The sequence below is a fragment of the Panthera onca genome, chromosome A1 (genome assembly GCF_046562875.1).
Source record: "Panthera onca isolate mPanOnc1 chromosome A1, mPanOnc1 haplotype 2, whole genome shotgun sequence".
NCBI lineage: Eukaryota > Metazoa > Chordata > Mammalia > Carnivora > Felidae > Panthera > Panthera onca.
In genome coordinates, this window is record NC_138339.1 from 7,044,644 (window position 1) to 7,066,572 (window position 21,929).

Here is a 21,929-nt window from a genome sequence, read left to right on the forward strand (position 1 = left end):
CAATGCAGGATGGATCTTCCTGTGCAGCCAATTAAAGGAAAAACAAACAAAACAAAACCCTTCAAATAGACACCCAAAAAATGAGAACACATAGAAAATATCTAGGTAGGGCATTTATCTTCTACGCACAAATACGGAAAGATAAAGGAGGCTACGGATACAAAGTCAGCAACACTGTGTTTGGAATTCAGTTCTCATTCTGGAATCGAATAAGGTTCCTAATCCTATTAATATAAGTAAAAGAAAAGTTAAAGCCTGATTTTAGTATGAAGCTTCATGCCCTCCATGCCTTAGGTCATTCTACTTTTAAATTTGTTTGTAGACTCTCAAAATGATGCCAGATGACCTTACTTTAAAAAAAAACCACCAGTTATCCCAGGATACTTGAATTATTATTTACAAATCCTGTTTATATATTCCCTACTTCACATACACATTCATATTGTCAGTTATCAGCCAATTGTACAAGGCCTTCTTTAGCCTTAGATGAGTCAGATTTCTCCTAAATCCTCAATTCTGCAAGTGAAATGAAGCAAAGCGAGGGAAAGAAATGAACAAATGAAAATCAAGAAGGTAACGGCCTGGCATTCTACAGGTTACGGCCTCCAGGGTGGAAGGGATTGCTTTAAACATGGTCAAACTTGGTCAAACACACACATATCTGGCAATTTAAAAGACTATTTCAATTCAGTACTCCGTCTACGGAGCAGAAATTTAGCTTCTAGAGGACAGTAGCGTGCACGTCCTCTTCTGACCTCCCTCTCCCCACCCCATCTGGATTCAGACGCAAGGCAGACACTCCCACCTGCGAGGCTAAGTCAGTCACCTGTGATGCCATCGTTATGAATAAATGCTTAATCCTGCAGGACACCACGCAGAGGGCATTACAAAGAGCGTTTCCACGTGACAGGTGTTTACAACCTAAGATGAATACAGGGAAATGGACACAAGGCCACAACAGAAAATACGGTCTTCGTGAGTAGGAAATAAGGACAAGTTGTAGCTGGTTTCCAGAAACCAGGAAGAGTCATTTGGGGAGTGTAGTTTCCTGACAGCAGATGCTGACGATATTCAAACGGTTTCCCACCAAACCAGGAGAACTCTATGGAGAATGTAAAGGCTTCAGAAGCAGGTACAGACGAAAGGTAAAAGCCAGGCCAAGCGGACGGGAGTCCACAGGATGAGGCAAAGTGAGCAATGGCTGACATCCTGGGAAAGAACGGAATATAGAAATGGGAAGAGTTAAGTAAGAAAGGTCACTGGGGAGAAGACAACAGAAGAAGGTGACAGGACGTAGCAGCACCTACCTTCATGGGTGGGGAGGAAGAACTTGAAAATTTACTTACAAGGAATCAAAAAAGTTCCACAGAGCTTGAGAGACAAAACCGCACCGTCAGAGTTAGAGGGTGAAGACTGGTCTCCAGGGGTCGGTGTCTCATCCCATTGGTGGCCTGGAGCTCCCTGAGATTTAAGGAGCTTTCCATGCGTGAGTGTGGGGTCTCATCTCCAAGGAGCCCACCAGCAGGAAGAGCAGTGGGAGCAAATGCCACCCAGGAGAGTCTGGATTGCAACAGCGCAAGGGAGACATGTTCCAAGCCGGACAAACAAGATGGTGGTGGAAACAGAAAGGGACGGGGCACACTCGGGCTTGGTATAGTGGGGTGAAGGTGTGGCAGCTGTGTGAGCACAGAGAGAAACAGACAAACAGCACGGTCACGTGTCAGCCTCTCATTTGTGGGAACATGGAGGCATGCTTACTTCCGGCCAGAGAGAGCTGGTAAGTCGTGGCAGGAGAAGCCTCTGGAGGCAAGAACCAATGGGGTACATGCTTTAGCTTCTCTAAAGAGAAACTCTTCACATAGAAGAGTAGTCAGTGGAACTAAACAGCCCTCACTCTTTCTCCTCTTCTCAATTTTCGTTAGGTTTCCCTCTTCCAAAGTCATGGACACTCTTATGTGCAGGGGAGAAAGGAAAGCAATCTTCTAAGTAAGAGAGTGGGACCTCTAGGTAGGAGCACCGAAACAAAATTGAGGGCGCAACAGATTAAAAGATACAACAGATGAGAAGAATCTGGCCTCAGGAGGCATGTGCAAACAAACACACAGCCTTGCAGTAAGTAAAGCATCACGGCTACTCAGTGATCATTACCATAAGTGTTGGTACCTGGAATGTTCCAAGAGTGGGGAGCCATTCCAGAACACGTCTGGAAGAAAAGAAAACTCACCACCTCAGAACCCTCAGCCCTGGATTCAAAACAGCCACGTGTACCTTCTCTCACTGTGCACAGATTGAGACGTAGAATTCCACCTCCCGTTTCCAAGCCAATTCATCAGCCTTTAAAAGGTATGGACTACCTGGGCTCCTCACCTTCTTTTTCGCTTTGAAACACAAAACGAGCAATAAACAGATAGGGAGAGCAAAGGAAAATCTTGCTAAATATGCTTATGAAACACTTGACTTTTCATAAGAAGAACAGCAAGGGAGTTACCATCTCCCCATGGCGAAATCCATCAGCGTGCACAAATACTTTCTCATATTTGCCTAGAGCGGGCCACCGCTGAAAACACTCAGCATGTTAGCAGAGCTGAAGATGTACCGCAGGAGAGCCTGAAAACTCCACGTAGCATAGAACTTCTGACCCGTGTCAACACGTGATGTATTTGGCTGCATTTTAAAGTGGTCTACCAGGAGCCTTCCTTTTTTCTCTCTCTTGTTACGGCAGTCCCGAGAAAATAGCTATACCGGGATAGGTGACCGTGTCACCCACTGCAAGGGAGGTCAGAAGGGAAATAGAGATTGCTAAGCTAGCCAGCTCTGTCCCTTTTTGTCTGGGTTTTCACTCACAGATCCACCCGAAGGGAGTCTGCTCAGAGGCAAAGCCCTTAGAAGCCCCAAGCACTGGATTCGCTGCAACATCAAAGAAGTAGGGTCCCTCTGACCCCAACTAAGATGTGCTCCGGACAGAAGTGACTCTTGTTAAACCACCCACTGGGTTTCCAGTGTCTTTCCTGCTCACAAACAGCAACGGGGATCAAAAGTTAGTTGCTTGGATGACTCTGCTTGTTCAAAAAATTTTATTAATTTATGGATAAAATATCTCACAACGGACCAGCCAGTGGTTCCTAATTTCTCTAGTCCCCTACACACAGTTAGCTTTTGCCAAATAATAGCTGAACATTTTTGAGGTTTTACTGGCTCCCTGGATCTCTAGTATCATAAAGCATTGAAAGTCACAGATGCATTTCATGATGCATTAAAAATTAAGACTTTAATTTTTCCCATGACTGCTCATTCTCATTTTGCATTTAAAGCTAAATTAATAACCCGGCAATATTTCTCTATAAATGATCAATTTTTCCACAGACCTAAGTCTCTGTGAAAAGAACTGCCTTTCATAGCCCCACATAGACTAGATTCTCAACACTGTATTGGTTCTTGTCGTATCTTTTCATGGTACAAGTACATTCTGTTCTGGTTTGGTCTGTGGTAGTTTCTCCCTGCAACCTCTCACAGCCTGAACCAGTCAGAACCCTGTCCCAACCATGTTCTCCCCGCTTTGCTCTAAGTGACCGTCCTTTTGCCGGGCCATACTGGAATAATCAAATCTCTTGGCACAAGAAAAACTGCACATACACTGGGCCCCCGCCCCCATACTATTAACTTTTACTCCAGGAGAGAGCCAAGAGAACCCATTAGGGGAGGGGAATGACTTTTACAGAAGCAGTACTTTGGCTCATCACAGGACTAAGCAAACACACCCACGGAGATGAAGACAAATGTGATAAATAAAAATCTTATGGTAAAAAAATAATAATAAAAGCCATATAATAAGCTCCCATTGGTTCCTGGGATTCTTAATTTTGATAATGCGGTGGGCAGAGTCTACTGTGGTCCCCATGGTCTCACCTCCTGGAAATCACAGCTTGTGTGATCCACTCCCACTCAGTGTGTGTGCGCGCGCGCGCGTGTGTGTGTGTGTGTGTGTGCATGCCTGTGCGTGTACGTCGGGGATGGGGGGATCTGTGACTTGCTCCTAACCAACAGAATATGGCAAAAATGACAGGATATGACTTCCGTGATTGAGCAACATAAGCCTGCAATGTCCCTGTTTTCAAGAAAACTCCCCCACCCTGCTTTGAGGAATTAAGCGGTTGGGCCTGAATGGCTTAGATGGCGAGAGATTCAGGGAGCTTCTGGCTCATGGCCTCGGCTGACAGCATCCAAGGAACTGAATGCTGCCAACAACCACGGGATTTGGGAAGCACATCTTCTCCAGTCAAGCCTCAGATGAGACCACAGCACATTGCAGCCTTGCGACATCCTGAAGCGAAGGACCCATGTCAACGTTGTCCAGGCTACAAACCCAGAAACTGTGAGACAATAAACACAGAGTGCTTCGGGCACTGAGTGAGTGCTAACACTGCTACGTAATGACCCCTAAGCAGACATTCATACACAGACATGCAATGCTACTGTTGAAAACACCTGAAAAATATGAACATGGCTTTGGGACCAGGGAATGGGTAGAAGCAAGGAGAATTTTGAAGAGCATGGTAGAGAGACTTGGAGGATGCTACCAGTGAGGCTTTAGAAGGAAAACAGGACAGGGGCGCCTCGGTGGCTCAGTCAGTTAAGTGTCCGACTTCGGCTCAGGTCACGATCTCGCGGTCTGTGAGTTCGAGCCCCGCGTCAGGCTCTGGGCTGACGGCTCAGAGCCTGGAGCCCGTTTCCGATTCTGTGTCTCCCTCTCTCTCTGACCCTCCCCTGTTCATGCTCTGTCTCTCTCTGTCTCAAAAATAAATAAACGTTTAAAAAAATTAAAAAAAAAAAAAGAAGGAAAACAGGACAAAGCACTAAAACGCAGCAACAAAACCAACCCAATTAGCAAATGGACAAAAACCTTGAAGAGACATTTCCAAAAGAGTAGACAAATGGCCGATAAGCACAGGAGAAGATGGTCAACGTCATAGTCCTTAGGGAAATGCAAATCAAAAGCACAAGGAGGTAATAATTACTTCATACCTACCAGGATGGCCATCAGGAAAGAAAAAGAAAGAAAAAAGAAAGTAACAAGTGCTGACGATGATGTGGAGAACCTGGAACCCTCACACTCTGCTGGTGGGGATGTACGTGGTGAAGCCACTATGGAAAACAGCTCCTTAAAAAACTAGGCAGAAGTACCATATGACCCCAAAACTTCACTTCCAGGTTATACACAAAAGAACTGAAACAGAGATGTGAACAGATACCCACCCGCCAGCGTTCACTGTAGCATTATTCACAGTAGCCAAAAGGTGGAAATAGCCCACCTGGCAATCGATGGGTAAAGAGATAAACACATTAGGATACAGCCATACGGTCGGGCGTTACTCAGCTTGCCGAGGGGAACGAAGGTCTGACACACGGTCCAGCATGCCTGAACCTTGAAAACATGATGCTAAGTGAAATCAGCCAGACACAAGGGTGCAAATAGGAGATGATTCTCCTTACGTGAAATATCTCAAAGAGGCAAATTCATAGCGAAAGAACATAGATTAGAGGTTACCGGGGGCTGAGAGGAGGGGAAAAGGGGGAGTCACTGCTTAAAGGTTCCAGTATTAGGATGACGAAAAAGTTTTGGAAATAGTGTTTTAGTTACACATTACAGTAAATGCAATTAATGCCACTGAATCGAACACTTTAAAAAGGGCTAAATGGCAAATTTCATGTTAACTGTATTTCACCACAACCAAAGTTGGAAAGAAAATAGGAGCCCGTGGTTGCAAACTGGGGGGAGGGAGGACCTTGTGAGGCAAGGCAGAAAGCTACCCAGGCTGTCGCTGCGGTTTCTATGGAAAGCGGGACACGTCAGCGTGAAGCGAGTTACACAGCCAAAGAAATTTCCAGGCAAAGTGTTGGAGGTGCTGCCTGGTTTCTTCTTGTTGCTTATGGCAAAACGTATGAGGAATGAAAAAAAAAAAAAAAATGAGGGAAGGAATAACAAACAAGAAGGGCCAGGGCAGAATGACTTTGGAAATTCTGAGTCTCTCCCGATGACAACCAATGCTAAAATTAAGAAATAGCTTCTGAGCACAGTCAGGAATGGTTGGCAGAGAGGGAAAATCCGCACGTGTGACGGTACAACCTTCTGCTAAAACCTCAGAAAGGCCAAAGGATCAGAGTGGTTTCAGTTACACGGGGGATGCTCTGAGGCGGTCAGGAGCAAGGGTGTGCCTCACAGATGGTCTCGATCATAAGCAGGCCCCAGGGTGTGGTCCCTCAGCCATTAGGAGGATCCCCAGCTGGAGAAGGGCTATCTCAAAACGATCTGTGGGTGTAGATTTGTTTACGAGAGGAAACCTCAAAGAAATCCACAGAAGACCCATAAGGGATGTTTCCGCAGAAATACCAGCTTGTGCTGAAACGTACAGAGGAAAGTCCAAATGAAATGAATACTGGAATCCAGAATTCTACTGGCAGGAAACAGGTTGGTAAAACTCCCCAGCCGCAAGCACATGCTAACCTTCATGAAAACGAAAAGATGATTCAGGAAGCAGCAACGAGAGCCCAGAAGGCAAAGCCAAGAACCGTGCAGAATTATGCACGGGCCTTGAAACTTAATCGAGCAACTCCCAACACATGTTTGGCTACATTTCAGAATTTCTATGGAGCAGTGATGCTCCTGCACTCTCATTCTCCCTCCCTTTTGAACAGAAATGTCTATAGCTGCTACCTTTCCCCTGTCCCCCCAACACACATTGGGTGGGCTGGTGGCGCAGCTATCTCGTCTCCGAGTTTAGAGGAACAACTGCCAGGGCGCCTCATTCGTATTTGAGGCTGACTTAAACGATAAGGTTCTGGAATATTCGGAGATGATTTAATGGTATAAAACTTTTAGGGACCTTGGGAATTGGTGCAATACATTTTGCATATGGAAGGGCCACGGATGACTGAGGGACATATAACTGACTGTGGCAGATACTCCTAGGTGACCCCAATGATCCTTGCCTCCTGGTATTCATGCCCCGTGTAATGTCCCCTCTTGAGTGTAGACAAGGTCTGTGACTTACTTCTAACCAACGGAATATGGCAAGATGACGGCATGTCACTTTGCAACCGCACTGTGTAGGACCATCCTGATCATCCTGCCAGGAGACTTTCGTCCTTGCTGGATTTGAGGAAGACAGCGGCTGTGTTGGGAAAACTCGTTTGGCAAGGAACAGGGTCTCCAGTTGGCAGTCCACGCAGGGCTAAATGCCGACAACCGAGCCCACGAGCGTACAAGTAGCTCTTTCCCCAGTCGGTGCCCAGATGAGACCACAGCTCTGGCTAAGCAGAGAACCCAGGTAAGTTATACTGAAACTCCTGACCCAGTAAGACTGTGAAGGACTGAATGTGTGTTGTTTTAAGCCACGCTCGGTTTTTGGAACTATGGTTACCCAGGAAGAGGAAACTAATGCAGAAAAAGACACCTGCATTTTGATAGTATTTACGTAGAGGTCCACTGCTTCATCCTTGTTGGTGCTTTCCACTTGGTTCTTGGTACTCAAGAACATCATTTTCCAGCAAATTTTAGAAAAGAGAAACAGTGTCCACGCCTTCCAAGGTACATGTAAAAGATAAGGTCGATTATTTTCTTTACCCAGTACTTCAGAAAAACTGATGCGAATATTTCTGAGATTTATGTTGCCATAAAGCTTCCATCCACATCCTAGACATTCTGATCCAATGAAGTCATTAACTCTAATCCTGGTCTTAACTTAGGGACTTTTCGGGGGGAATCAATATATTCACTCGAGGCCACTCAGGGGTTCTTTAGGGTCGATGGTGTTGAGAGCAGAAGGGTGCAACGGTATAACCCGGTACATGCCTAGTCATGTGTCTTTCATGGAGACCAGAGTCTCCCCAAGTTTTGAGTTTAGTTCTCAAATATGCATAAGGGATGGTGTTCTCACAGGTGGAGAGGCCTCCCACCTAAGACAACAACCAGAAAATCTCAGAGCTGTTTGCCGGTGAAAACAAAGAAACTGACATCATATGTACTCGTTTTTCTAGATTTCATTAGTCTCTTGATGGCTTGATTAGCCCCTAAGAAGGGCTGTTCAACAGGGAAGCTTCAATTTTACAGAGTCCCTGTTCTCACCATCCACACATTGACTAGGCAAATTCAAATAATCTTCCATTAACCAAATATGTCTTTTGCCCAAATGAGCAGGTTATTTTTTTTCCGTAAAAAGGGAACATTTTAAGCGGCAGTCCCCCAAACACAGTCTTCCCTGAAAACATAGCTTTACCAACAATCGCGAAACGCATACAGAACACGCATACATGTTAGCCACAGAGTTAAATGGCAGCTTCCTTCCTGTGCGCTCAGCCTAGGAAAGGTGCCAACGGGAATAAGATTTGCAGGGGTGCTACGACTGGGGGGCAGCTTCACACTGATAAAGGTGACATTGCCTGGAAGGGCTGTATTATGTGACGGTGTATGGCATTTTAAAACTTCTGACCAGTTTTAAATCTTGTGAGGTTAGAGATAGCAGGGAGACAACGCGCCCATAATCGGTCCTCCCGCTTATCAACGGGTGCTGGATGGGAAAAAGTAGGTTTGTATAAGACTATCTCGGGACTACTTCAGAAACAACCAACCTCGCTTTGTGAAAATCATCTTTCCTTTTCCTCTGGGTCAAAAGGGATGAAAACTTAATTGGTGATTTCGGCACACAGCGACGAAAGAAAGGAACGATTCTCCCCGGTTGTTTTGAGGTGGTAATGAACGCCTCGCAGGGAACTATCTGTACAAGTAAACCTGTTGGTTTTGTCTACATAAATATTGATTGCGTAGCAAATAACCGCATGCAGTATTTTTATGAAAGGCTCACAGTGAACCCATATCGCCAGACACAGTCCTCACTGCATTTTCATTAAAAGGTATCGCAAGCCATTTTGTTTCACAGGGGTCAATGCAACACCCTTCTGTTAGTGTGGCAGAATAGGAATCCGGACTGACGTGAAATTCACCTGCTTGGATTTTCCCCAACAATCATGAACTAGAACGTACATTAAATATGCAAGAAAGAGCCAACCATCACAACTGTAGATTATATGAAGCCAAAGCCAAATGTCTGTTGCTACGAAAAGCTCCCCGAGGAGCTGAAGGTTTAGAGTCCACCCTGGAAAAGGATGCCGCTCTGGGCTATAGAGCCGCCTCCCTGAGAGGATCGGTTAGTAGAGGGGCATGCGGTTATAAATGTACCCAGATCCTGAAGACGTCCTCACCCCGCTCCGGCTGCTTGACTTAGTTCTGATGCAAAACCCTACTGCATCTGACCACTGCCATCCGGACCTGGGGCCGTCTTAAGTCCTACCTGGAACCGCGGGTTTGGAGACTGGGTCTGGTTGGATTTTAACAAGAACGGATTTTCCCCAGCGGACTCTCTTTCTGAGTCCCCAGGGAGACCAGCACCGAGGTGCCCGCTGTCCCCACACCTCCGCTCCCTTGGGGACTGCTCAGCCAGTCAGCTGTGCAGGCACCAGGGTGGTAGTGAGGCGGTCGACACGGGGCTTTGATCAAAAGTGAACGATGTCGGGAAAGGAACAGGACGATCGGGCTCGACAGAAAGGGATGCCACATACGAGCTGAGCTCCGTCCCCGACTAAAGCCGCAGGGGGTTGGGCCACACTGGAATGGCAGGCAGCGTGAGGATGGCGGTGTGGGGGCGGAGCGGTGCCTACCTCTCCTCGCGGTTCTGTCCCACGCACACCCGGCCCCCGTGCCGGGGGGTGGGGTTGCTGCAGGATCGCTGGCGCACCTGGAAGCCGATCCCACAGGTGGTGCTGCAGGGAGACCACGAGGTCCAGGGGGTCCAGCCTCCGTTCCTGGGGAGAGGAAGCAGCAGCGGGGTCACGGGGTCGAACTGGCGCAGTCCATCCCTGCGTGCACCCACCTCCAACTGACTTCCCGTGTCCGCCCCCCCCTCACCCCCACCGTGGACCGCTGGCTTGCGGCTGGGAAGGGAAAGGGAACGGGAGCCATAGGACCCAACCGGATGGGCTGGGTCCCGGGAAATCGGGGTCCCTGCGAGACCTTCTCCTTGGTATCTGATTTCAGGGTCAAGGTTCGTTTTGTTTTCTTTTTGAGAGTGAAGCTTAAAGTGTGCTGTAAATAATTTAAAACGGCCTGTATTAGAAACTACTAATAAGTTTTAGTTAGGAAGACGTTAAACTAATGAAAAATAAGTTTATTTTATTGAAAAGCAATTAGAGATGAATTCCTGAACCTCTAGGTTTTATACTTCTTTGACTTATACTATATAATTTATAATCTACAACAAGTGCACATTTGAACAAAATATCATCTAAAACTACCTATCATGCTTACTTTTAAAATCTATCGATAACGAAAATCAGTAATTCTCTCGATAGCATTCGCATTGATAAAGAACCCTGTAATATCCAAAGCTTTAAAACAAACTATTAAAAATGAAGGAAGCCAGGAACATCTGGGTGGCTCGGTCGGTTAAGTGTCTGACTCTTGATCTTGGTTCAGGTCATGATCTCACGGTTCATGACATCGAGCCCCATGTCGAGTTCTGCACTGACAGTGCATGGAGCCCACTTGGGATTCGCTCTCTCTCTCTCTCTCTCTCTCTCTCTCTCTCTCTCCCTCTCTCCCTCTCTCTCTCTCCCTCTCTCTCTCTCTCCCTCTCTCTCTCTCCCTCTCTCTCTCTCCCTCTCTCTCTCCCTCTCTCTCTCTCCCTCTCTCTCTCCCTCTCTTTCCCTCCCTCTCTCTCCCTCCCTCTCCCTCCCTCTCTCTCCCTCCCTCTCCCTCCCTCCCTCTCTCTCCCTCCCTCTCCCTCCCTCCCTCTCCCTCCCTCCCTCTCCCTCCCTCTCTCTCTCTCCCTCTCTCTCTCTCTCTCTCTCTCTCCCTCTCTCTTTGCCTCTCCCCTGCTTGCACACACACACTCTCTCTCCCTCAAAATAAATACATAAATGTCATAATTTTTTTTTTTTAACCCTGAAGGAAGTATACTTTAAATTCAGATTCTTGGCTATTTTCTTACAATTTGACAAAGATACAGAGAGTAGAAACAAGGAGTGCAAATTGCACATAACTCTATTTATGTTATTACATATATAATATGATAGGCTTATAAAATCTAAAATTAAAATAAAATAAACAGCTTGTATAAAAGTGGTTTATAAAGTTAGTTGCCACTGACAGCTAGAGGGATTTTTCTCTTTTGTTTAATATTGTACTTTTCCTTTGAAATGCCTGTGCTCAGCATGTTTGTAATTTAGATATCTCCCTTAGTAGTTCCTATTATTAATAGTTCCTATTATTAAAGAACAAACTGTAGGCATTTTTAAGGATTTATTAAAACATTTTTAAGGATTTATTAAATCCTTAAATATTTGTTAAAATATCTGTTAAATCCAGAATCCAAACTCCCATGTGAATAGTCTACTGCATGTGGAATATATTTCTCTAATGACATATGCTTTCTATAGATATGTTATCCTCATCGGATTTTTATTTCCACTGAAAACGACTGACGTTAATTGTTATTTTTCTTTATACATTCTTTTAAAAACATGCGGGTCCACCCCTGTGCCACTGAAGCTCAAGATATAAATGATAATCTGAATATATAATTTCTAAAATAATTTCAAGTGACAACTCCTCTGAGAAAACTCTTGGTATATTTCATAGTTCTCTATTTTCTGCAACTTCTTCATGATATAAATAAAATAGTGACGCTTTACTGCATAATATTATAAGAAGTTGGCTTTATGATAATGTAACCAAGTAATCACAAAAAAAGACAGATCCTTCCAAGTTGCTCATAAAGGTAATTAGAATCTTATACCCTGTTACCTACACAATGTTTTTTAAAAATCCAAATAATTCATTGGGTTCTATACAAAAATGGCCATTTTAACATAAATAAAAGGATCTTTTTACTTCCAAAGTTTCTTCATACGTTAGCAAAATTGTCAGTGAAGGAAAACATTTCTTCCGAAATTGTTCGGAAATTCTCCATTTCCTAAACCTGTTAACAAACATGACATTTTGTGATATATTCTACTTACGATACAGGGGGCGCGTGGTATACAGAGAAGTGGGTAAATGGAAGTGGATATAAATAACAGAAATATAGCGAGTCAGGAAATACATGAGAGCAACCGTCTACGTGCACCCGGCTTTGCAGTCCTGGTCAATGTTGCTCTGAAGCACACGTTGTGGTACACAGCCCCTAACCAGCACCAAGTAAGCATGGATCAGCTGATGAGCCATTTCGAGGGTGGAATCAGTCCAAAACGACCCACTCGTGCATTGAAAGCACCACTAAAATGGGTTCCATTCTTCAATTACTAAGCTGAAAATCACCGCTAATTACATTACAGGTCTGTTTAGAGGATGAGGGTCAACTGGAACCAATGCCAAAGAGACAGCCACAAACAAGCTGCGGTCATGCACTTGATGGTCCTTTCTTTCCCATTGAACAGTGTAAAAAAGAATATCCCTCACTGATCATAATCTTCAAACAGTAACAGCTCTGTAACTTTTAGACAGCGTCTGCCATGCCTCGATGGAAACCACCTGCGTTTGGTGGAAAGAGCGCCCCGTGTAATGCCATGTGGACACGCCTCTGTTTTCCGTAACAACACAACTAGTCTAATCTGTGTAGCCCTGCGGTCTCCTACCAACCTCGTGGAGTGACCTGGGCTGGCCTGAGAAGGGGAGCGGAGGGCAGAACGCACCCTCGCACCTCTCCCTTCCTCCCCCAACAGCTTCTCCTCTTGGGCAGGAAGCGCCCTGGCGCTCTGGGCTCTCCTAGTGAGCGATCGCAGATCTGCGGTGTCAGGGATGACATAGAGGACTTGCCCAGAGGCTTCCGCGTTCCAGATACCCTCGTGGAAACAACATGATACTTCTTAGAAATACTGTAAATCAACAAGCAAGTGAGGAGGGAGCTTGGAGACTGATTTGAGAGGCCTTCCTGATGTTTGTTTTAAAATATAAGATGCTGCTGTGGTCACGGCACTGAAGGTGCAGGGGAGGGGAGCAAACTGACTATAGTGAAATAAACAATCTGGCAACAACAAATTAATAGGCAGGGGAAACAGGAAATCAACCCAGTGAATCATTGATGAAATCGTTCTCCTGGTTATTCGGTACTGGGATGTTAACTGAGTTGGGGTGTTCTGGGCTCAGGTCGACTAGAGAGCAGAACAGAGCTGTCCGGCAAGGACTCGGCTTCTTCCATCCCCCAGCTACCGTCAAAGCCCCCCCGGACTGCGGCCCTAGCCTCTCCAGCTGCTCAGGGTGCTAGGGGCTCAGAACTGCAGCTGAGAGGATCTAACCACCATCAAGGGCTGTCCCAGCTACGGGGCTCCCCGTGCATTCCGCTGAGTCCTTTTTCAGGGCTGCAGCCCACAGCAGTCCTCCCTTGGCCCTCTTTCCTCCCTGCCTGCCCTCACAGGTGTAGGCGCTTGGGACATTCCCCAGTCTCCATCCTGCACACAAGTCTCTGTGTCCTGACCAACCCAGGTCAGGCACAGGCTGTGTTTGCTCTTAGAGAAAAAGTTCCATAAAGGAAGGTATAGGTAAGAAAAATGGAAGGCTGTAGAAACCTATTTCATTTAGATGACAAACTCCTGTCAAGGATCCAGACCAAAAATGGGGGTCTGCAGGTTAGGTGCTTGGCTATGTTTCGCTTCGAACAAAATTGAAGGCCAACATAAACACGTTATCAACTGATAAAGGGCAATAACAGCAATCTTTGGCATGAGATCACCAAGCTTTCGGCAGGTAACTTCGAAAGAATCCAGAGAACTGCGTGGAAATGCTATGATCTTATATTTCCACCTACTTACGGGAGTCATACCTGTCAGTACTTGTAGACAGAAAAATTAAAATGTAAGAATGGAATCGATGCTAAGCCCTCCCCAAATCGGGCAAGAAATTGCACTCGTGCCTACAGAGGAAAAGTAGGTGGGAGTTTTAAAAAAATTGCCTGAAGGTAAGAATTTCCAGTGAGATCTCACATTTTAAGTGTGAAAAAAATATTTGTCAAAATGTGTAATATTCATGTGAGATTCATCGTATGGCAATTTTCAAAACATATATTCAAAATATTTCATCATAAAGCCTCTGGTTATCAGAAATACAAATTTTGTTTTTGAATTCCATGCATGTAATTTGTTATTCTGGTAGTTGCAGAGAAGCATGATATGGTGACCAGTGTAAGACTTTTCAACATAAAAACGTAATATATTAGGATACGATTCTATAAGGGAAAGGGAATAAAAATAGGAAATTAAAGAAGGAAAACTGTAAATTCTCTGAACGTTAAGTTAGAGCCTGTTCATCAATTTCTTAAAGGGGCAGGTGGCTATCAAATCACTAAAGCGTTTAGAGCCCATAACACATTTAAACAGGGACGTAACAGAAATCACATCTTTGCAACTACTAAAACTTTTTAAATATTTATGTATTTTGCGAGAGAAGGAGAGAGGAGCAGAGAGAGGGGAAGAATCCCAAGCAGATTCCACACTGTCAGCACAGAGCCAGATGCGGACGGGGCTCGATCTCACAAACGTGATCACGGACCTGAGCGGCAATCAAGAGTTGGATGCTCAACCCACTGAGCCACCCAAGCGCCCCACGAGTACTAAAACTTTTGATGAAAAACAATTAGATGCCGATCTACGAGTATTTGAGGGGCAATCTAGCGTATCAACGTTATTTGAGGGGGGCTGATGAGCGGCTGCTCATGAAGACGCTGCTTCAGGAAACTCGAACTGTCCAAAGACATACATACACGGTGAACGTGCCATGCACACGCGTGGGCACGTGAGCTCTGGCTGCGACCCCAGATCTTCCTTTCCAGTTCCAGGAATATCGACCCCACGGGCAGCCTCCGAAACTACCAGAACCGTCCCCCTCGTGCTCACGCCTCGGAGGAGGCTGCTGCAAAACAGCACATGTCGTTTCCCGCATCTGCACGAGGGGACGCTTAGGACGTGGGCTACTGGGGATAATTTGCGTTTGATGCGGGAAGTGAGGTCAGGATTGGGCGAGCTGACGCTGTGTATGCACCTCTGACCTCGCACGGCCTGGGAGCGAGGCCGGGGGCTCTCTTGCCTGTAGCTTCTGCCTTGATAGCAGAGGCTGCATTTCTCCGGCCCGACTAAACGTCGCCAGAAGCATCACATCTGCTTCATGAGCACCTCGGCGTGTGTCCATGTCAGCGTGCCTGAGGGACAGGGAGCTGCGACTCCATCATTTGCAAGGACTGGCTGTGTCACAGTTTTCTGGGTGTGGCCAAATCTGACTTCAGACTTGCTTTCATCCTCAGGAGGCACCTAATGGCCAGGGCAGGGTGGAGGGCCTATGGCACTCACGTGCCCCTAGCCACTGGGGTCCCTAATGCTGGCAAAGGAAATGGAGGCCCGCGAACAGCCGCCTGGATTAGGCCAGTTCACAACGAATGTATCGTGTTCTACCGGTAGGGGCTATCGGCCTACGTGTTCCAGAAAAGGACTTTGATTGCCATGGACGTTTCCCTCAAACAAGACAATAACATTGTGCACACTGCAAATACGTTTCCTAATCTCATGATGAACACATTAAACACGTTTAGATTTACAATCTCACTTATAATTTAAAATCTCCTCCCAGGGGCGCTCGGGTGGCTCAGTTAAGCGTTCAACCTCGGCTCAGGTCACGATCTCACGGTTCCTGGGTTCGAGCCCCGCGTCGGGCTCTGTGCTGACAGCTCCGAGCCTGGAGCCTGCTTCCGATTCCGGGTCTTCCTTGCCCCTCCCCCATTCACCCTCCATCTCTCAAAAATAAACATTAAAAAAATAAAAATAAATAAAATAAGTAAAAAACTAAAACCACACCTCCTTCAGTAGATCACGTAACTTTTAAGTGGTAAGTGCACCTGTCCCTTGCCACCTCCCTCCCGAAAAAGGGGGATGCACACCGAAGACGACGTCCCCCCTGCTCTACGGTCCGCCCGCACACGGGGGAGGGCACCAGTGTCGGGAGGGACACACCTGGAGCAGTTGGCGATCTCCATGCGGGGGCCCTCGCACTCCCAGCCTCCGCACTGGGGGGCCGGGCTGTCGCAGGAGCGCGTGCGACACAGACAGGATCCCACGGCGCTGCCATCGGTGTGCGTGCAGGGCGTCCACGGAGACCACGCGCCGAAGTGCCCATCCACGGTGAGATTCCTCGTCTAGGAAGCAGACACAAGAGAGGAGGTCAGGAAGGGTTAGGGCTGTTAACAGAGAGAAAAACTGAAAGGTCTCTCACAGTACAATCAGAGCACGTTGAGAATATTTTGATGTTAAAGTTCAAGAGGGATGAACAGGGAGGGATTTCAAAGTAAGGCGGCCAAGGTCATTGGTGAGGGCCGTGATGGAGAAGAAGGGAGGGGAGGAAGCGGGGGGGGGGGGGGGGGAGAGGGGGCGATGGGGGAGGGGAGTGAAGGATGCCAAGGGCTTGGCCATCAGCCGACCACAGAATTGTCCACTAATGCGAGAAACCCAAAGAACGAGCAGAACTGGAGTGAGAAATCACAGATGTGCAACTCTGTTGAATTTTTATGTCCCGTAGAAGAAAGATTGGCCAATTCGTTTCATTTAAGACCTGGCCCAGCTCAAATGTCAGCCAGCGCAAACTGCCAACATTGAATTTTTGGCCTATTGGAGCAGCCGGGACTGTAGTAGCCGGTAGGCATATCCCGGTCACAGCCACACCGTAACCTGCCGGCAAGGAAGGGCCTGGCAGGAACCCGCTCCCGCGGGTCGGGGCAAGGAAGGGGCTCTGAGCACTGAGAGGGGTGTGCGGGCCTAGAAGGGGCCGTCCTACCAGCACGCCCGACCTGGGAAGGCCGCTGGGGACTGTGCCCGCTGCCGCCTGGCTGGACGGGGCTCCCCATGGACATGGACGACTGGACGACATCAGGTCACCTCTGACAATAGAGCCCAGGGTGGTCCGTGAGTCCTGGGACCGAGTCCTCAGTCACCCTGCAGGAAAAAGCAGCCTGACCCTGAACGGCCGGAAGGAGGCCTACAGTCCAGACCTCCTAACTTTAATATGGCAACGTCGGTATTTCTTAGCACGACACACGAAGAAGACGGAACGTGGCTGCGTTCTTTCACTTCCCCTTCTGCTGCTCCCAGCTGCTCCTTCCTGCCCTACCCTAGTCGTGACACGTTTGAAGCCTCATCATCCACGCAAGACAGGACTCCACGGACGAGGCAGGTCGTTCTTTCCAGGCCACGAACTGTCCCTGTACCTCCCCATTTCAGAAAAGTGCCAGTGCCGTATTTTGCGCGTGAAAAGCACAGGTGAGCTTTACTTTTGTTCCGTCACTTCTCCAAGTACAGCAGGACGGAGTCCACATGAAACGTGTCCGCGTGCGCTGACGTGGCTGGTGCATCACCTCCAACTGCCACAGTTTCACTTTCTGCCTCCCGCTTTCTTGTCAGCACTCTAACCTCTTATATCCACTAGGTGGACGAAAATCCAGAATTCCCTACCATGCCGGGCTCTTTCCAGAAGAAGCAAAGAGGAGGGAATCGAGCTGGATTCGAGGTGACTCACTGGACCTGACCCAGAGTGACAGTGACAGTGAACACTCAAAGGCAGATTTTTCCCAAGAGGAAAAAGTCCCCATTTCCAAGGTCCATGACCAGCTTCGGTCAGGATAAAAATGCAGCTCGTACTCTGACCGTAAGTTTCCCTGGAGCCTTCAGTGTTTTCTCAGAGAACCGAGCCCCATATGACAAGCTGACTGAAGCCACTAATCACTCACACCAAAATGTTCTTAAAGCAGCAAAGGCCCTGCCACTTGGGAGTTCCCACGTCCCTCCACTACCACTGACCAGCTCACCCTCTTGCCTCGGCCCCAAAGGGCTCTCATGTAGGTAGGAAGGGATCAGTCATTGCCTTCACTTGATTTAACATGGAACCCAAGCTAACAAATCCCCTCACGGGCCATTAAATCCAAACAAACCCCCATGTGCCTTTTAATCCAAACCTGTAACTGTCCTCAGCCTTTCAGAGAGAGAGAGAAGAATGGGGTTATGGGGACTGGGTGAGGCAGAGCCTGGGGAAGGGCAGCCTGACAGGGCTGCAACCTAGGCTGGAAGACAGCAAGGAAGACATACCCCAGTGTCTCTGCTCCTGCCCAAGTCTCCCACTATCTAAACCCAAGCCTGGGTGGGGGGCAAGCTGGAAGTTGGGAAGGACAGGCCCATGGGGCAGAGAGTGGCTGGGGAAGGGGATGAAGGCCAGCACGGAGCACTGTCAGGAGACTTGACCCTCTGTGAGCCATCTGGTCCCTTCCTTTTGCCTCTCTTCTAAACGTCTATGTTTCTAAACCTCGTCTATGTTTCGCTGTCTAACATATGACGGAAATAGGCATGGAGACTGTTAGGGTCTCTCTAGCTACAGGAGGTTTGAGGAAACCTGGAACCCACAGAATATGGAGAAACTGAAGACTGGTGAGGCCAGGAGAAATCCACCGTGATCATGACAAAGGAATGATCCTGGAGACAGAAATCATCCAGAATGTTGAAAGAGGGCAGATTGTGATGGAAACATATTTAGACTTCACGGTCATGAGTCAAACCCACAACCAAGGTAAACGTCATGCGAGCTAAATTCATCAGTAGGGTGATTAGAAGTGACATCAATACAGGGCAGATACAAGTGAGACAGAAACAGGCAGGCAGACAGACAGACAGACACGGAGAGGAGGAGTCAGAGTCACTGCCTGTTTCCTGACAACTTTGAGGTTCCTGTCCAATTCATGCGCTCTCTTGAAATTAATTTCCAGTCCTGGAGGGAATCTGAGAATCTGTTTCTTCAGCCCAAAGGGCAAGAACACCAACCAGGGTGGAAGGTTTTTTATGAAAGAATCACTTTGAATAAAAGGGGTTTTGCATTCATCATGGGGATCATTCCTTACCATTCCGGGGAGACAGTAGGTAACTGTGGGAGGGCTGGGTTGGCATCACCAGCCGTGCCCTTAGCAGGAGGGTCTAAGGCTGTCATGGGAACCCCACTCACCTGGGCCAGTGTTGGGCCCACGAAAGAACATGTGACCAGATTCTGGTCAAGGAGACTCAAGAGGACAGTGAAAGAGGAGTCCAGAAATGACTTTCCTGCAGATAAAAGCAGAATATTCTCTCTCTTTCTCTGCTTCGGACACTGTTATGTGAGAATTCGCTGCTTGGTGCCCCTGTGGAGAAGCAGGCCAGGAAATAAGAGGGCTGCTCACCCACAGCCCCCCCAAACTGGGCATCAGAATCACTCCTGAAACTGCTGCTTCCCCATCGCTGGAGGATAGAACTGGTCCTTTGTAAGACCCTGTTCACAAGGAATTTAATTCTGGTTAGGCTTACGAGTTTTACCGAAAAAGCAAACATAGATCTAAGAAAATTTTATAACATGCCAAAGATTGCCCGACTCACAATTTGGAGGGTATAATTGGAAATACTGGTCAGCATTTTCCTGTCCATGAGACCAGGGTTGTAAAACCTCAGCACTATTGACATTTGGGCTAGAGGATTCTTTGTCGTGGGGGCTGCCCTGTGCATTCGTGATCTCCCTTGTCCACCCACTATAGATGCTAGTGGCCCCCCAGCCCTGGTTGTGACAACCAAAGTTTCTACGGACTTTGCTGGATGTCCCTGGGGGCAAAATCTCCCCCAGTTAAGAACCACTATTTCTCAAGGAGCTAAAAGTGAACTACCACATGGTCCGGCAATTCTACTTCTGGGTTTAGAGCTGAAGGAAACCAAATCCCTAAGCTGAAGAGTTAGTGGCACCCCCACAGTCACTGTAGCATGACTTATGACAGCCAAGACACGGAAACGACCTATGTGTCCACTGAAGGATGAGTACGTAAAGAAAATGTGCTGTATATACCACTCTTTTATATAGTATATTTAAAAATATATAGGAGGTATCTCATATACCTCATATATGTATAATATATAATTCATATATATCTCATATATATATCTCACATGTATATATCACACATACACACACACACACATATATATATGATATATATATATATATATATATCATATGTATATAAAATACATGAATACTATTCAGCCATCAAAGAGAAGGAAATCTTTCCATGTGGAAAAACATAAATGGACCTTGAGGGCATTATGTTAAATGCAATAAGACAGAGAAAGATAGATACTCTACGATATCCGATACAAGTGAAATCTAAAAACAACCCATATTCATAGAAAAAGGGGTAAGATTTGTGGCTGTCAGATGCGTCGAGTGGGGGAGAGAGGAACTAGGGGAAAGAAGGTCAAAAGGTACGAACTTTGGGGTGTCTGGGTGGCACAGTTAATCATACAGCTCTTGGTTTAGGTGCAGGTCATGATCTCATGGTTTCTGAGTTTAAGCCTGGTATTGGGCTCCGTGTTACTGGTGCAGAGCCTGCTTTGGATTCTCTCTCTCTCTCTCTCTCTCTCTCTCTCTCTCTCTCCCTCCCTCCCTCCCCACCTCTGCGTATCCTCTCTCTCCAAATAAATAAATAAACTTTTTTTTTAAAAAGGTACAAACTTCCAGCTTTAAGATAAATATGTCTTGGACAGGTCACGTACGACATGATGGATAGAGTTCACACCGCTAGATGGGACATTTGAAAGTTGCTAAGGGAGGAGCTCCTTTTTTTCACAAGGGAAAAAAAAATTGGGGGGATATCTACATGAGATGATGGGTGTTAACTAAACTTTCTGTGGCGATCATTACACAATATATGCAAGCCAAGTCACTGTGTTGAACACTTTAACCTCACACGGTGCCGTGTAAAGCTGTATCAATTATATCTCAGTAAAACTCAAAGGGAAAGAAAGAACCCACCACACTAGACATCCTTTCGTTTCCCTGTTTGGGCGCTGGCATAAGATAACAGTCTTCAGGCAAAGAGGTGCCACACACATTCTCTTTCCAAATGTATGTGAGTAAAAGTTGAGCTAAGACGACAGAGAAAAAGAGGAAGAATTGGACACGAGTGACAGTAAATGAAAGAATGGAGTGGAATGAGGGAGAAAAAATTAGAAGAGTTATTGCAGTAAATATACACTGGAAAGCAAAAGGAACGGCCCTAGCCGGTCATTAGTAAGAGTAAATGGTGATGGCTTCGCAGGGGAAGAGTGGGGGTAGCTGCAGATGCTGAAGGGCAGATTTTCAATCCAGGACCCCTGCAGTTGGTTCCATTAACTTCTGGAGCAAGAAGAACTTGCAACACGCAGAAAAGCACGTGGGCAGTGGGTGGCTCTCTCACCCACTTCAACCACACACTCCTTTTGACGCTCAGTACATTCCTTTGAGGATCTGCCTAAGGAACAGATCGATGAATAACGGGATGGGCTCTGCTGCTTCCCTTCTCCATACGAGCACGTCTTTTTGTATTTTGTTACTTTTCTTCAGAAATCAGAAATAAAGCTATCTAGAATATATTATCTGTGGTTGTGCTATCTCCAGGTTTCTGCCTAGCGACTTTCTCTTTGAAGTATGTGCTTCGTTTGATAAGATATTAATGACTAAACCATAGTAAACCATATACCACACGTAGGTACTTCCGTGGATGCCAGGCATGTGACGAGTGATTTCTATGTGTTAACCCTGGAATCTTCACAAGGTCCTTTGTATCTACTTCCCATTTTATAGGCAGGGGAACTGAGGTTCAGTTTAGGCTCAATTTATTCAGAGTACTGGTTGTAAGGGACCCAAGAATCGGTGTAAACAAACTAATCAAGAGCCTGCGATCTTAGCCACTTCATTCTGTGATTCTAGATCCTTCCCTGATGAGAGTCTTGTGCAAACCAGCACTTACATTTTTATCCATAACTGTATAATAGCAAATTTCCCTTTACCTAGGAAATAATGGATT

The 21,929-nt window shown here is 46.7% G+C and overlaps 1 protein-coding gene across 9 annotated transcripts in view; it reads right to left on the reverse strand.

The window, feature by feature from the left end:
* Positions 1-21,929, reverse strand: part of SEMA5A (semaphorin 5A) — a 477,392-nt gene that overhangs the window by 65,508 nt on the left and 389,955 nt on the right. For all 9 annotated transcript variants that reach the window (XM_078444329.2, XM_078444308.2, XM_078444311.2 and 6 more), the window contains 2 exons: positions 16,045-16,226; positions 9,712-9,855 (listed from right to left, as the gene is read on the reverse strand). In XM_078444329.2, coding sequence (XP_078300455.2) covers positions 9,712-9,855; positions 16,045-16,226 — 326 coding nt within the window. The remainder of the gene's footprint in view (positions 1-9,711; positions 9,856-16,044; positions 16,227-21,929) is intronic.